The 12,356-nt window shown below is 41.4% G+C and overlaps 2 protein-coding genes across 4 annotated transcripts in view; both read left to right on the top strand.

The window, feature by feature from the left end:
* LOC106561460 (transcriptional enhancer factor TEF-1) overlaps positions 1–8,618 on the top strand; it is a 116,452-nt gene extending 107,834 nt beyond the window's left edge. For 2 of the 3 annotated variants that reach the window (XM_014125449.3, XM_082957362.1), the window contains 3 exons: positions 3,580–3,720; positions 4,239–4,391; positions 4,482–8,618. In XM_014125449.3, the coding sequence (XP_013980924.1) occupies positions 3,580–3,720; positions 4,239–4,391; positions 4,482–4,595 (408 nt within the window). In that variant the 3' untranslated portion in view covers positions 4,596–8,618. The other variant, XM_082957363.1, reaches the window with a different exon arrangement.
* Positions 8,619–9,568: 950 nt separating this feature from the next.
* Positions 9,569–11,834, top strand: LOC106561459 (ras association domain-containing protein 10). The gene has a single exon (XM_014125442.3). It carries the CDS (start codon positions 9,846–9,848, stop codon positions 11,334–11,336), a length of 1,491 nt encoding a protein of 496 aa, XP_013980917.1. The 5' UTR covers positions 9,569–9,845; the 3' UTR covers positions 11,337–11,834.
* The last annotated feature ends 522 nt before the right edge of the window (positions 11,835–12,356 follow it).

Here is a 12,356-nt window from a genome sequence, read left to right as displayed (position 1 = left end):
ACATGTTTTCACTTTGTCATTATGGGGTATTCTGTTTGAATGGGTGACATTTTTTATTTAATTCATTTTGTATTCAAGCTGTAGCACAACAAAATGTGAAATAAGTCAAGGGGTATGAATCATTTCTGATATGCATCATGAGTGAAACCAAGTGTGTGTGTGTGTGTGCGTGCGTGCGTGCGTGCGTGCACGTCATATCAAATCAAATTTTATTTGTCACATGCTTCGTAATCAACAGGTGTAGACTAACAGTGAAATGCTTACTTACGGGCCCTTCCCAACAATGCATCCCTAGGGGCTGATGTGGTAGCATTGAGGCTTTGTTTGAACACCTGTCTACCTCCTGACAGGTGTGAGAGATTGTGGCAAACTAAGGAGATTGCAGCAGCTCCCTACCAATGGAGTCTCTCTCTCTAAGCGCAAATATCAACTGGTGCCATTCTCCACAGCTTTACTTACTATTACATCCTATAGAGTCTATTGGCCAAAGTATTTGGTTTCAGAAGCAACATTAACATGTTAGAACTACAAATAATTGAATCCTTACCTCTGTTTCCTTCTGTTTGCTACATGCATGCTGGTTCTCTATTTAAGATACTCAAACATATTTTCATAATCTACAGTCAACTGATATGTTTTCAAACGGGACCATATTAATTGACGTGCACATTAATAAAATTCAATTGGAAAACGCAAACAAGAGGATGAGTCTCTCTTCAGACATTCGTGAAGAGCCACTGCATCTGAATTTCAAACATGGACACCCACACTCTAAACAATAGCCCTCCTCTCATCATTACAGGCCTTAATAACACGCTGACTTAATGAAGGAGCTATGTATTCCTTTGTACAAATTATGGTTTAATCTTTTCTTGAAACAAGCCTTCCTCTTCAGAGGACTCTTATTACATAGACTCTTATCAGGCTATTTCTAAAGATACAGTACATCCCGTGCCATTCGATATTCCTAAAGCCTCTTTTGGTCTCAAAAGATTATTGGACAGCAGTGCTTACTGGTAGATGGCTACTCCACCCATTCTCAAGATACACACATGCCAAATAATATGGTTGCAAGTATTGCCATGAGTCACTAGAGGGCCTCGCTGCCTTAGTTGATGATCCATGATGTAAAGATACTAAATTCAGCCACAGGCCAATTTCTTTTTCTTGAGTGGATGGTCAGGGGGCTGTCCACTCATGTAGACTGCAAATTGACCACAAGAAGCCCAAACGGATATAATATTTGACTAAAGCATGATGACTGTACCTAATAAACTGGCCATTTAGTCTATGTGATTGTGTACATGTAAGCAGGGTTTGAAACAATTTAGTACTAGGTCAGACCCCCCTTTGCCTCCAGAACACACTGAATTTTTGTGGACATGGAAATGTTTCTCAATTGATATCAATCAGTGGAGGCTCCTTAGAGGAGGACAGGGAGAACCATCCTCCTCAGTGAATTTCAAAAAAATAAATATAGTGAAACATTAAAAAAGTTATCCTTTTTAGGTAAAACTATACAAAATATATTCACATGTCACCAAATAATTGATTAAAACACTGTTTTGCAATGAAGGTCTACAGTATCCTCAACAGTGCTCTGGGTAGCACCCTGGTGTAGCCAGAGGACAGCTAGTTTCCATCCTCCTTTGGGTACATGGACTTCAATACAAAACCTAGGAGGCGTATGGTTCTCAGCCCCTTCCATAGACTTACACAGTAATTATTACAACTTCCAGAGGATGTCCTCCAACCTATCAGAGCTCTTGCAGCATGAACTGACATGTTGTCCACCCAATCAAAGGATCAGAGAATGAAAGCATAAACTACAGCTAGGTTATGGTCACAGACATCTGATGTGTTGTGCACTGAAGTCCATAAGTGAAGGGAAAAAGGTGAGAGGAAGAGAGCATGTAGATGCGAGAAGGAATTATATAATGAGCAAAAGGATCATGCTGTTTGTATGTGGCTGCTCTGAAAGTGAACTGTGTTTGCGTGTGATCGAGGATGTATTCATTCCCGTTTCGTTTGCTTCCGTTTAAGGAACGTTTTTCAACACAATCGGTGAGATAAACATACCTGAATTTGTCCAATAGAAACTCTCGTTTGTAACTGTTGGACTAATGATTACACCCTGTATCAGCTAGATGCAGGCAAGAGTGTGCATGCTGGTATTGAATGTGTCACTGTCTGTCACCTTGATTAGTCTAATATTTCTCTCACATTGTAAACTTTCATTCATAAACTAGGTTGTGGCAACCTCATGATGGGTATAGGGAAAATGTGAGTATCATGTATTATCTAAAACCTATTGATGTTACATTAAGCTGAGTGAATGGAATATGAATGACCGTCATCCAATATGCTTTAATAGAAATAAGGCAATGCTCATAAATTATTGTCCTCCCTCATCTTAAACGTTACCGACCGCCACTGGTATCAAGGGACCTAAAGTGTGCCAGGAAAACATTCCCCACACCATTACAGCACCGCCACCTGCCTGTACCATTGACACCAGGCAGGAAGGGGCCATGGACTCATGCTGCTTACGTCAAACCCTGACTCTGCCATCACATGACGCAACAGGAACCGGGATTCGTTGGACCAGGCAGTGTTTTTCCACTCCTCAATTGTCCAGTGTTGGTGATGGCGTGCCCACTGGAACCAGTTCTTCTTGTTTTTAGCTGATAGGAGTGGAACCCAGTGTTGGTGATGGCGTGCCCACTGGAACCAGTTCTTCTTGTTTTTAGCTGATAGGAGTGGAACCCAGTGTGGTCGTCTGCTGTAATATCCCATCTGTGACAAGGACCGACTAGTTGTGCGTTCTGAGATGCTGTTCTGCACACCATTGTTGTACTGCGCTGTTATTTACCCGTTTGTGGCCCGCCTGTTAGCTTGCACAATTCTTGCCATTCTCCTTCGACCTCTCATCAAGTTTTTGCCCTCAGGACTGCCGCTGACTGGATGTTTTTATTTGTCACAACATTCTCGGTAAACTCTAGGCACTGTTATGTGTGAAAAGCCCAGGAGGCCGGACGTTTCTGAGATACTGGAACTGGCGTGCCTGGCATCGATGCTCATACCACGCACAAAGTCCCTTAGGTCACTTGTTTTTGCCCATTTTAACATTCAATCAAACAGTAACTGAATGCCTCTGCCTGCTTTATATGCAAGCCACGATCACATTTTCTTGAATGGGGTCGTGTACCTAATAAACTGGCCACTGAGTATCTCTCTCTATGCGTGGGAATACTTTGGAACAGATTTGTTTTTACAGTCTTATGATTTTAAATGTCGTTTTTTTGTTTTTTGCACGGAACTTGGGGGGGGCAAATAAAATCACCAGCAGGCCGTCAGTTAGATAACCCAGCTGTACAGCCAAGTTATATTAGTCCTCTTGAGACTTAAAGAAAATCTATTTTCATTGAAACATTTTTGTGTTTTGTTGTAAACATTTAACTAATTGCTTTGCTGGTGTTGGTCAACATTTGTTTGACTATGTAGTTTATCCTCTACATGACTTGCCTAGTTAAATAAAGATTCAATCATTTTTCAAATACATGTGTTGTCCTGATGCAGGCTGACCTGAACTGTAACATCCAGGATGACTCTGGGGCCTTCTACGGTGTGAGCAGCCAGTATGAGAGCTCTGAGAACATGACCATCACGTGCTCTACCAAGGTGTGCTCCTTCGGCAAGCAGGTGGTCGAGAAGGTCGAGGTCAGTCCTAGGGCTCTATTCAGTCTGTAAAGCTGAAGCATTACAGTTTACGTGATAGAAATGTAAAGGTAACTTCTGATTGAGATGACACATGCAGCATTTACCCTGAATAAAGTCTCCACTAAAGCGGGAACATTGCCTTTAAATTTAAATCACGCTGAAGATCCACGTTATAGCTTGATTGAAATGTAAAGGGTACGTTCCACGTTTGCGGGTAAACGCTGCATATGTCAGCTCAATTGGAAATAACCTTTCAATTTGAACATGTATCTTCTGTGATACGAAGTGAATCCAGCTCTTAGTCCAACACGCACACACACCACTGTGTGCTTGGTGGAGAACAACTTAAAAACTACACGACTCATCCTTACCTACTTTTATATTTGTGTTTCTCATAATTGCTGTGTTTTACCTCCTATTTGATCATGGTGGACATTGTTCCCTCCACTTATTTGTTTTCTTGTGAAGAGCTGTACTCGGTGATCTCTCTCTCTCTCCCCCCCCCCCCCCCCCCTCAGACGGAATATGCCTGCTTCGAGAATGGACGCTTTGTCTACAGGATAAGCCGCTCCCCCATGTGTGAATACATGATCAACTTTATCCACAAACTCAAACACCTGCCTGAGAAGTACATGATGAATAGTGTCCTAGAGAACTTCACTATCCTATTGGTAAGGATAGCCTGTTCAGTCAGTCTGCTTGTATACTAGTGTTTGTGTGTGTGTGTGTGTGTCTCACACTGCATTTTTCTTGTGCTTCAGGTGGTAACTAACAGAGAAACACAGGAGACGATGCTGTGCATGGCGTGTGTGTTTGAGGTGTCGAACAGCGAACACGGAGCTCAACATCACATATACCGGCTAGTCAAGGAATAAGAGACTGATTCAGTAGAAACGTGCTGGGACAAACTATCACCAATCTACCTGAAGGACAGCTTCTGAAGAATGGAGGGAAGACATTGAAGGACAAATTCTTAGTAATTGACAGAGATAAATCGCTGTTGTGATTGGTTGGTTGTGAGAGTGACATGAGGCAATCGCCCATTGAAACACATCTTCAGAAAGACAACCTTATGGAAAGTGGCTGTGCCTCTACACAAATCCCACCCACAATGTCCTTGGGTTACATTAGGGTGAAGTTTCTAATTGATAATATCATTATATTTGTATTTTGTATGTATATTTGTATGAGTGCAGCTGTCAATTTGTGGTACAGTTGTGTGGTGTCATTTTTCCAGACTAGGTCATATGTGTACATATGAAGGGGCATTGTGTAACATAGGAAGATGTACTGTGGATTACATTTGGAAGCTATCTGTTTTCCGCATTTTATACTGTAGTCATCACAATTATGAACCAATTACAGATCTTAGCCTTTCTTAATTAGATAAATATAAAACATCATACAGTTACTACATAGTGACTTCGGAAAGTATTCAGACCCGTTGACTTTTTCCACATTTTGCTACTTTACAGCCTTATTCTAAAATTGATTAAAGTGTTGTTTTTATCATCATCAATCTACACACAATACCCCATAATGACAAAGCAAAAACAGGTTTTTAGAAATTGTTGCTAATTTCTAAAAATATTTTCAGGTCTCCAGAGATGTTCAATCAGGTTCAAGTCCGTGCTCTGGCTGGGCCACTCAATGACATTCAGAGACTTGTCCCAAAGCCACTCCTGTGTTGTCTTGGCTGTGTGCTTAGGGTCATTGTCCTGTTGGAAGGTGAACCTTTGCCCAAGTCTGAGGTCCTGAGCACTCTGGAGCAGGTTTTCATCAAGGATCTCTCTGTACTTTGCTCTGTTCATCTTTCCCTCGAACCTGACTAGTCTCCCAGTCCCTTCCACTGAAAAACATCCCCACAGCATGATGCTGCCACCACCATGCTTCACCACCAGGTTTCCTCCAGACGTGACGCTTGGCATTCAGGCCAAAGTGTTCAAGCTTGGTTTCATCAGACCAGATAATCTTCTTTCTCATGGTCTGAGAGTCTTTAGGTGCCTTTTGGCAAACTCCAAGCGGGCTGTCTTGTGCCTTTTACTGAGTAGTGGCTGCCGTCTGGCCACTCTACCATAAAGGCCTGATTGGTGGAATGCTACAGAGATGTTTGCCCTTCTGGAATGTTCTCCCATCTCTACAGAGTAGCTCTGTCAGAGTTACCATCGGGTTCTTGGTCACCTCCCTGACCAAGGCCCTTCTTCTCCGATTGCTCAGTTTGGCTGGGCGGCCAGCTCTAGGAAGAGTCTTGGTGGTTCCAAAAGTCTTCCATTTAAGAATGATGGAGGCCACTGTGTTCGTGGGGATCTTCAATGCTGCAGACATTTTTTGGTACCCTTCCCCATATCTGTGCATCGACACAATCCTGTCTTGGAGCTCTACGGACAATACCTTCAACCTCATTGCTTGGTTTTTGCTCTGACACGCACTGTCAACTGTGGGATCTTATATAGACAGGTGTGTGCCTTTCCAAATCATGTCCAATGAATTGAATTTACCACAGGTGGACTGAAAAATAATCTCAAGGATAATCAATGGAAACAGGATGCATCTGAGCTCAATTTCAAGCCTCATAGCAAAGGGTCTGAATACCAATGTAAATAAGGTATTTCTGTTTTAAATAAATTTGCAAAAATGTCAAACCTGTTTTTGCCTATTCATTATCAGGTATTGTGTGTAGATTGCTGAGGAAAATGTTTTATTTAATCAATTTTAGAATAAGGGTCAAATGTAACAAAATCTGGAAAAAGTCAAGGGGTCTGAATACTTTCCGAATGAATATCACTATCACACAAACATTTTCCAAAGAAAAACGGTTTTACATTTTGGGTAACATAGCAAATGCTAAACTACTATATGATGAAGACAGGTTACAGTTACAATTCCAGGGACATTGAGAGTATAAATAAGATTCAGGTACCACTTTGCATCATATCCCCTCTGCCCAACTAAAGAGAAAAAGCACTGATGACACTAAAGCAAGACAATTCATGGCAGAGACCAGAGATTCCTCCTAAGTTATCTTTTCTCTAAGCTGCTAAGGTGTTACCCCGTATGACAATGAAGCAAAGAATACACATATTGAAAATGAAAGCACTGTACTACCATAGTTCCCCATCCCAAAGCACTTAGTTCCTCTGTATGGTTATGTGGGATAGAGTGAAACTTTACTTCTCAGTGACTGAGGAACACAGTAGTCAAAACACTCCCACACATTCATCTTTGGGTGTTCTGGATGCTATTCAGCCTTATTTTGCCCGTCAATCTGTGGCCTACAATAAAGCTGGACTCGTTATTAGTGGAACTGCCACGTCTGTCTGCGATATAACAACAACAAAGAAGGTACTGCAAACAACTATGCCCCCCCCGCCCCCCCCCACCACCACCACATCATCATTGCACACGCGATAGAACAGCAGAATATGTAGTGTAAAGAAATGTTTTGCAGGATGCGTGACGTTCCTCACCTCCACTTTGTCAGCAAAACAAAAACAATAACGACACTGGCGCTGTTTCCCCTACTGTGGATTGCATCTTTAACCTTGGCGGTAGGGAATGGCATCCTTACAGATACTGTAACTCTACCACGAAATGTGAGCTCTTTCCTAAGCTGGAGGACAGCCCTGTTATTCTCATACATCCCAGTGTTGCATGTACAGTGCCTTAGTAATTTTTCCCCAATGGCACCTGGTTTGCTTGGATGGAAATGCATAACATTAGTGATGTTTCATGTTGGTCATTATAGATACACAACTGTCAGTTTTACATGTACACATTTCACAAAATAATGATGCTAAGTTATACATTGATTATTACAATAAACAAGTTCCATGTGTAATAGCAGTAATAACTTTGCCTTGTCTATCAAAAACCAAAAATCTGGAGACATGTCAGATGTGCATTTGGCACCTGCACTATTATAAAGTGCCTTTGGTCATGACTTTACATCTTAGAAAAGGTTTAAAAGAAGCAAAACCAAAAAGTTAAAGAAATGGCGGACGAGATCACCAGAATGCCTTTATCAATATCTTTCTCTGTAGAACTGTATTCATTACCACAACAATTACACTATTTGGGAAAAGATAGTACCCTTAGATGCATGTTCAGTGTTTTCAATAGTTATGGGTCAAAAGATCCCTCTGCGAAGGTTTATTTGATATCACTGTCACAGTAAATCAACTGTTATCATACCATATGCACACTAACATTACAGTCCATAAAACATAATGCAGTATACTTGTATGTTAGTGTTGCTGAAGACAATGGATCAGACAGGGTTCATGTCATGTTTAGAAGACCTTTGACCTGTGTTCTAATTGATGAATAATTGGGACTAGATTATGGTGTGAGCAACACAGACCACCACTACAGTAGTTTCTGTTTGAATGTGTGTTCTATGTAGGCTATACTTACTTACAATGCTTTTGTGATGACTCCAGTTTAACCAGAGCCAAGCTTATTGGTTTCACTGTTGGGCTCCCAGTATGTCAGTCCTGTCAACAAGGAATATAGATTTCACAAGATAGGTTTTTGGAAAATATTATTTTAAAATGGACACAAGGAGTATTTTTTTTTTACACAAACATCAGCAGCTAAGATCTGGGTTATGTGTTATTTGGCTATAGGTACTGGTACCTTTTTGTCTATCTATTTTTCAAAATTGGCTTTAATTTTTCTCAAGTTTGGATGGCACCCTCAGAACATTGTGTGCAGAGAATTGTTAAAGGTGATTTGTATAAAGAGACGAGAATATGGAAAAATACTGTTTTTACTGTACTGGGACTGGGTCTGGTCTTTGCTTTGTAAGTTTTTCTTCATTGCTAAAATGTTAGATATTTTATAGCTTTCTAGAAATGTTGTATGCATATTATATCCAATTAAAATAATATTCAATTCTGTTTCTGAATGATGATGAATCATAATTTCTCACAAACGTCAATTAACGGCTCTGAAATGCTCCTAATGCACAACAGGGGGAGCTCTATCCAAAAGAATCGGGCTTGGCAACCTGTGATAATGTTGACCTATTCACTCACATGAGAATAAATAGTAACTCTTTGTTTTCTTGAGCTTCGATATGGCAATACTCTTTCAATACAGCTCCTGGCTATGTTGATGTTGGAGAATCCCCTGCCTGACATGATTATAACCTCCAGCCTGGGGTTTTATGTAGTGTTTCATCAACAAACTTGGCCTGTTATCAGCTGTCAGGATCACAGGAGGATAAACCGACCGGGACCAATGACGAGCTGTGATTCTAGCCAGGGCTGTAGGGAATTAACATATACACACCCAGACAACAATCCTCATCCATTAAAGACCTCTGCAATAACCACAGACAAATCCTTGTTTTATGAAAATATGTTTTTCGTTCATATGTCTTTGCAGGAAGTGGTTTGGTTGGGGTGTTATAGAGGGCAGAGATAAATGATCTTCTGAGCAGCTCCATTCATATTTTTTATTTTATTTCGCTTGTTTTGTTGTTTCTGCAGAAGACAAGTTCAGAAGTCTTCAAGATGTGAAATAATGGAGTGAAACAAGGAGGAACCTGACTAACTCTTGTCTTTATGTGCATCAACATAAACTAATAAAAGGCCTTGTAGATGAATAAGCTTGAGGCATCAGAATATTTATATAGTTTAACTTTACAATTTCACTTGAATTCATTTAATGACATATATAACAATCACTTTAAAATGTGTCCACTTTTTAATCTTTGACATGAGATTGATGGTAGTTTTGACCAAAGTACAGTAGGCAAACTGGTGCGTAAAATGCACACAAAGTGGGTGGGTAATGTTACATTCAAAAACTTCTGTTTGGAGTAGAGTTGTAGTGTTGTGATCAACGAAGAGTGGAGAGAGTCCCATTGCGAGCGGAGGCATATACTTTAGTGTTTGCATAGAAATGTATCCACAGTAGTGCATACCGACGGAAAGGAAGGACGCCCGTTCCTCCTCTGCGCACAGTGTTCCAAATGGAAGTCTGATAATGTGATCCCCTGCAGAACAACTTCACAGCGTGCCTCACTCAGTCTGCCACGGGAAAAGTCCTACTGGAGGCAAGTACTGCGCTTATTACTTCATGATGATGACATGCTTACATGAGAATAAGGACAGCTCTAAATGAAGGTGTGTGTCACTTTTCTCTCTACAACTGAAAAGTGGACCCGAGGAGTCGAAAGGAGAGCAGAAACTTTAATCAGCAATTGGGTTAAAGGTTTTTCCAGTATGGAGCAGGAAGAATGCAAGGTATCAGTATGGGTCTGCCGGGAGGAGAAACTGGTCTCCGGGCTGTCCAAGCGCACCACCTGCTCCGATGTTGTCAAAGTTCTACTGGAGGACCAAAACTTGAAGCAAGGTGCGTCAGCGGTGATGCTATCTGGGACCCCCCAGTCTTACTGCATAGTGGAGAAATGGAGAGGCTTTGAGAGGATTTTACCCAATAAAACCAAAATCCTGCGTCTCTGGAGCGCCTGGGGAGATGAGCAGGAAAACGTGAGGTTTGTGTTGGTGAAGAATGAGGCATCGTTACCGAACAACGGACCCAGGAGCGCCGAGGCGCGGGTCGTTCAGAGCAAAGACAGTCCGTGCGTATTCAAGGGAGCAGCTAAGACCACAATGGCTTTCTCGCAAGAAAAGCAGCGGAGGATTGTTAGAAAAGCTTTTAGAAAGTTGGACAAAATTAACAAAAAGAAAGAGGAGACTGTTCCTAAGGATACATCTTCAGTGGAGAAAATGGAAACGTTGGTGCACTTGGTTATATCGCAAGATCACACCATCCGCCAGCAGATCAAAAGGATCAAAGAATTAGATAGGGATATAGAGAGGGATGAGGCAAAAGTGCATTTTGACAGAATTAAGAAACATGGTATCAATTATGTGCAGGACACATACATGGTGGAGTCGAGCGCGAAGGCTGATCCAACAGAGAACGTGCCCTGTTCAGCGGAGGCTATCGCACAGTTTGAGGAGTACGCGCTCTGTTGCGAGGAGGTCCTGCGACTTCAGGAGGAATTGACAGAACGTGAAGCTCTCATGGACATCATCACAGGTGAGATTCAGGAGGAACTGAACCAAAGATGGATGAAAAGACGGCAAGATGAGCTGTCGGGCAAAGACACCGACAGTATTGGGGAGCCTGTAGACATCCCCGTGTCTGCAATGGCTCCAAAGGCAGGCGTCGCTGCTCAGAAGACAACTGTGGACAGTTTATCAGAGAACGACTTGGTTTTAGAGGAGGAGAGAATCAAAATACAGCTGGATACTAGTTTATATATTGGTCTTCGTTTGAACACGGATTTAAAGACTATTAAGGGTGATTTGGACTTAAGCCAGGAGCTGTGGGACGCAAAAGAAAAAGAACTAATGGAGTTGCTCGCAAAAATGGACTCTATGGATTTAAATAACGAGAAGTTACCCGATGATTACAAAGAACCCTCTGGTGTCACTGAGACTGAAATGTTGCCTTCCTTGGAGAAGAGCAGTGGGTGGGTGGAGCAGGCCAAAGGTCTCTCCAATACCAGCAACACGAATGATGAGGACTCAGACACGGGGCTGAGCTCCATGCATAGCCAGGACTCTGACAATACACCTTTTTGTGAATCACTAGTGTAACTCTTTATTGAACTGTTGAAAATATGCAATGCAAACTCAGGGACAGTGAAATTCTCCACACTAAACAATATGTTTCTCCTTTTCCTCCAAAAGGCATAAGCATGGACACCTAAAATCTATAAGGCGTCAGGTAGCCTAGCGGTTAAGAGCATCTGGGCCAGTAACCTAAAGGTTGCTGGTTTGAATCCCTGACCTGACTAGGTGAAAAATATGTCTATGTGCCCTTGAGCAAGGCACTTGTAAGTTGCTCTGGAAAACAGCGTCTGCTAAATGACTAAAATGTAAATAGTATAAACAAGCAATATATCATATTGCAATTGTGCTGAAATCCTAACAAAAGTTATGGAAAATTGATATAGCTTGCTCTGCTGTTTCTGTGTGTCACAAGTATTAGAACAAGGGAAAACAACAACTGCATTGAACTGCAAAGACCCACATGACTATGACCATTCAGCTATAAACATACAAGTTACTGTGGAAATAAACTATTACAACATATTATGATCTGTTTGATTTAGTACTTGCATGAGTTGGAAAAAGTATTTAAGTGTTGGCTAGGACACTCACAAATGTTATTTGCATGGGGATTAGGCCCACCTCATGAGAAAGTAAAAAGTTGTTTTGCATTCTTTAGGGGCCATGTCTTGCAGTGTGTGATGTGTGCTTGTCATGGTCGGTTGGATTTCATTGGAGTCTATGGAACAGCAGAGCATGAACTTCTGCATTAAAGATGATTACTGTAAATGCATAGCTTTTACAGGTAGAATATAGCAGCAAAGCAGACCAAACTGTTCACTATTAACCAAGCGAGGAAATTCCAGACATTTTTACTATTAAGTTTGTAATTCCCTGTATTTGCTTAGATACCAATTTTCATGCCAAGCTTTTCACTGTACTTTGAGGTGGGTGTTCAAAAAGTTGGATATAAATAAGCCAGTGCGTTAGAAGCCAGTGCGTTAGAAGCCTACAACTGCAACTGCATTTGATCAATATGAAGGCAGTATCTGTTGGCACGGTTTA

Source organism: Salmo salar, chromosome 10 (genome assembly GCF_965601325.2).
Source record: "Salmo salar chromosome 10, fSalSal1, whole genome shotgun sequence".
Taxonomy (NCBI): Eukaryota; Metazoa; Chordata; class Actinopteri; order Salmoniformes; family Salmonidae; genus Salmo; species Salmo salar.
This window is presented reverse-complemented; position numbering and strand designations above follow the sequence as displayed.